Source organism: Carlito syrichta, unplaced genomic scaffold, assembly GCF_000164805.1.
Source record: "Carlito syrichta isolate Samal-C Ts95f unplaced genomic scaffold, Tarsius_syrichta-2.0.1 Scaffold301910, whole genome shotgun sequence".
Classification (NCBI taxonomy): domain Eukaryota; kingdom Metazoa; phylum Chordata; class Mammalia; order Primates; family Tarsiidae; genus Carlito; species Carlito syrichta.
Genome location: NW_007246006.1, coordinates 146,810 through 150,804, shown reverse-complemented (window position 1 = coordinate 150,804; position 3,995 = coordinate 146,810). Strand labels below are relative to the sequence as shown.

The 3,995-nt window shown below is 46.1% G+C and overlaps 1 protein-coding gene across 1 annotated transcript in view; it reads right to left on the bottom strand.

Moving 5' to 3' along the window:
• Window positions 1-3,995, bottom strand: part of LOC103257959 (frataxin, mitochondrial) — a 33,440-nt gene that overhangs the window by 5,774 nt on the left and 23,671 nt on the right. The window contains exon 5 of the mRNA XM_021711193.1: window positions 1,826-1,923. Coding sequence (XP_021566868.1) covers window positions 1,826-1,923 — 98 coding nt within the window. The remainder of the gene's footprint in view (window positions 1-1,825; window positions 1,924-3,995) is intronic.

Here is a 3,995-nt window from a genome sequence, read left to right as displayed (position 1 = left end):
TGGAATTACAGGCATGCGCTACCACGTCTGGCTGATTTTTTGATTTATTGTAGAGATGAGGTCTCGCTGCCCAGGCGGGTCTTGAACCCGCGGGTTCAGGCAATCCACTCACCTCAGCCTCCCAAAGGCATGGGATTACAGGCTGAGCCACCGAGCCCGGCTGGTTATACATTTTTTAAAACATGCAAATACCGTTAGGCTTTCAAAGAATTCTATGCTAGTTATATTTGGGCTTTTCCCAATTCACAGTCAACATGTTCTCTTTAGAAATGCTAATGAATGGCCCAGAAAGGTAGGTCTGAGAGCTTTTTGTGGGTGCTTCTCTTTACTTTCAAACAATGCCTTCCAGAGCAGCCAGACTGCTGAGGGATGAGGGATATGTCTCCTGCTTGTTCTCAGAATTTCAGACTCTGTGCAGGCTGCATTGTGTCTCCAACACAGCCTTTTATGACTCTAGATTGAAAGCATATCAATGGCAAAGGCAGGAGGGATTAAATGTCCTGGAGTAGCAACTTAAAAAATACTTGAATTTAACTCCTCCCATTCCGCCCTTTTTTTTAAAGCTGGAATCTCACTCTGTCACCCAGGCTGGATGCAGTGGCAGGCTCAGGGCTAACGTAGCCTCGACCCGCTATACTCAGGCCATCCTTCCAAGTAGCTGGGACTACAGGCACATGCCACTATACCTGGCTACTTTTTTGATTTATTGTAGAGATGATGTCTCACAAGTTGCCCAGGCTGGTCTCTAACCCCTGGGCTCAAGCAATCCTCTCATCTGGGTCTCCCAAAGTGCTGGGATTACATGCATGAGCCACCACACCTGGCTCACCTAACCCCTGTAGCTGAGATGCTCAAAACAAACAAGGGGTCGATTTTGTTTTTTTTTTTTTGAGTTGGAGTCTCACTGGAGCACAGTGGCACACTCATGGCCACCCCAGCGCCGACCTGCTGGGCTCCGGCGATCCTTCTGTCTCAGCCTTCCAAGTAGCCGAAACTACAGGCATGTGCTACTATGCCTGGCTAATTTTTGATTTATTGTAGAGACGAGGTCTTGCCAAGTTGCCCGGGCTCGTCTCGAACCCATAGGCTCAATCCACTCACCTAGGCCTCCCAAAGTGTTGGGATTATAGGTTGAGCCATCGAGCCTGGCCAGGGGTCAAATTTTACCTTGCTTTGAAGACAAAGTACAACTTGCTCAGATGCTGCAATATCAAAAGTAGCTTTTTAAAAGGCAGAGCAATGGTTTAATAGACAAAACCTGTCTAGACCGGGTTCTGAAAAGTTATCAATTTTCCACTTCAGAAATTGTTAAATCCGGATGCCTGCTTATAGTAGCCAAATTATCAACAGGGAAAAGTCCTATAACCAGAGGAAACATTCCTACTGAGAATGAGAGGCTGAAAAATATCAGCAAAGGTTCATTCATATCAATACTAACACATGAGGGGGAGCTTTTTTGTTTTGTTTTTTTGTTTGTTTCTGTGAGTTGGAGTCTCCCTCCCTCGCCCAGGCTGGAGCTCAGTGGCATGCTCATGGTCACCCCAGCGTCGACCTGCTGGGCTCCGGTGATCCTTCCACCTCAGCCTTCCAAGTAGCCAGAACTACAGGTGCATACTACCACATCTGGCTAATTTTTAAAAATTTATTATAGAGATGAGGTCTTGCCAAGTTGTCTGGGCTGGTCTCGAACCCTCGGGCTCAGGCAATCCACTCATCTCCGTCTCCCAAAGTCCTGGGATTACAAGTTGAGCCACCAAGCCCAGTCATGGGGGGAGCACATTCCAAAAAGCATCTGAGAACTCCAAACTTTGACTTCTGCACACACCTGGATGGAGACGACAGCCAGATTTGCTTGTTTGGGGTCTGCTTGTTGATCACGTAGGTTCCTAGATCCCCACCCAGTTTAACTGTTAAGACACCACTCTAGGGGATCAGGTGGAAAAAAGCATGAAGAAAAGACAACACAAAGTTAACTCCTTGTCATCATGTTGTGTTACATCTCAACACTTTCCACTGATACAAGCACACAATATACACCATAAAAATATTTTACATTCACCATGTAGAAATAGGAGATGGTGTAGAAAAAGCACAGCTTTCGGAGTCAGAACAGGACCCATCACAGGTGGGGATGGCCAGGCGAGAACGGTAACAAGGCTCGGGGCTGTGAGGGACTTGTCTGAGGTCATAGCGCGGCATTTGGGGCAGCTGGCTTGCTGCCCTGGCTTCCAACCAGAACATACTCAAGGATGTGAAAATGCAGATGCCAGCCTATTAGAGTACTATGTCGGCCCACACATCAGACACGGCAAGTCCATTACCACAAAAAAGAAAAAAAGAAGGAAAGAAGGAAGTACTCAAGCCACCCGCTTTGCAATAGCCTCAGCTCTGTTGCTAGAAGGCGAAACTCCATCCCAGGTTTTTTATTTCCAGACTCTTCCCACGCATCTAACAAGCTTCTTCTCATATGCCCCTCCAAGGCTTTATTTTCCTCTAAAGAGCCTCGAATTCTTCAAAAGCCTGGCTGGTCTATCTTTGACCGATAAATACACATTTAAATTTGAAAACATTCATTCAACAAAGGAGTCCTTTACTCCCAAGGCCTGTGGTCGCTTTAGAATGGGCAGGATATGAAAGAAACAGCCACAGAGCTGAGATGCCTGTGTTGGAACTGGTAAGCAGGTGTGGGAGGGGGCTGCTGCTCCCGGTCCCGTATGTAACTTGCAGAGACACATGGGGGCCTTTTTCTGTGCATTCTAGAGCCCCCTGTCCAATCCAGGGGTGCCAAAAAGTTCTTACAACATATCTGCAAACACAAAGAGTTATTTCAATGCTCAAGGGGACTAACAATAATTATATAATTGATATGAATGGGATGGGGGCACTTTTGAGTTACTTTTAAAAATAGTTTTTGTTTTAAAATTTTTTTGCAGCCAGGCGCGGTGACTCATGCCTGTAATCTCAGCACTTTGGGAGGTGGAGGTGAGAGGATTGCCTGAGTCCAGGGGTTTGAGACCAGCCTGGGCTACTTGGTGAGATCTTGTCTCTACAATAAATCAATAAAAATTAGCTGGGTGTGGTGGTGCACGCCTGTAGTTCCAGCTACTTGGAAGGCTGAGGCAGAAGGATCACCTGAGCCCAGCAGGTGGAGGCTGTGGTGGCCGTGAGAGTTTTACTGCACTCCAGCCTGGGTGACAAAGTGAGACTCTGACTCAAAAAAATAAAAAAAAATTTTTTAAAGTTTTTTTTGCAGTGGTGTGATCATAGTACACTGTAGCCTCTAACTCCTGGGTTCAAGCCATCTTCCTACTTTAGCCTCCCAAGTAGCTGGAACTATAGGTCCTCCACCTCACACAGCTAATTTTCTTATTTTTTTTGTAAAGACAGGGTCTTGCTATGTTGCCTGGGCTTGTCTCGAACTCCTGGCTTTAAATGATCCTCCCAAAGTGCTGGCATTAGAGGTGTGAACCACCACACCCAGTCAATAACATTTTTATTGATTCTAAAGAAATGTATTGATTCAAAAAGAAATGTATAGAGATGGTAGAGACACTGGCAATGCAGATAGTATAAGTAAGAAGAAAACATTGATAAAAATATGAACTACGATTTACTCTGTCCTTACTCTGTGCCAGGCTCTGTGTGTGACACTTGGTGTGAATTGTTTCTAATCTGACCACAACCGCAGGAGGTAGGAATCGTTATACCAATTTTATGAATGAGAAGAACAGATGGTCAGAGTATTAAGAATATTTAGGGAGGCCAAGGCAAGTAGATTGCCTGAACCTGCAGGTTCGAGACCCACCCAGGCAACTTGGCGAGACCTTGTCTCTACAATAAGTCAAAAATTAGCCGGGTGTGGTAGTGCACACCTGTAGTTCTGGTTTACTTGGAAGGCTGAGGCGGAAGGATCACTGGAGCCCAGCAGGTCAAGGCTGCAGTGGCTGGGAGCGTGTCACTGTACTCCAGTCTGGGTGACAGAGTGAGACTCCAAC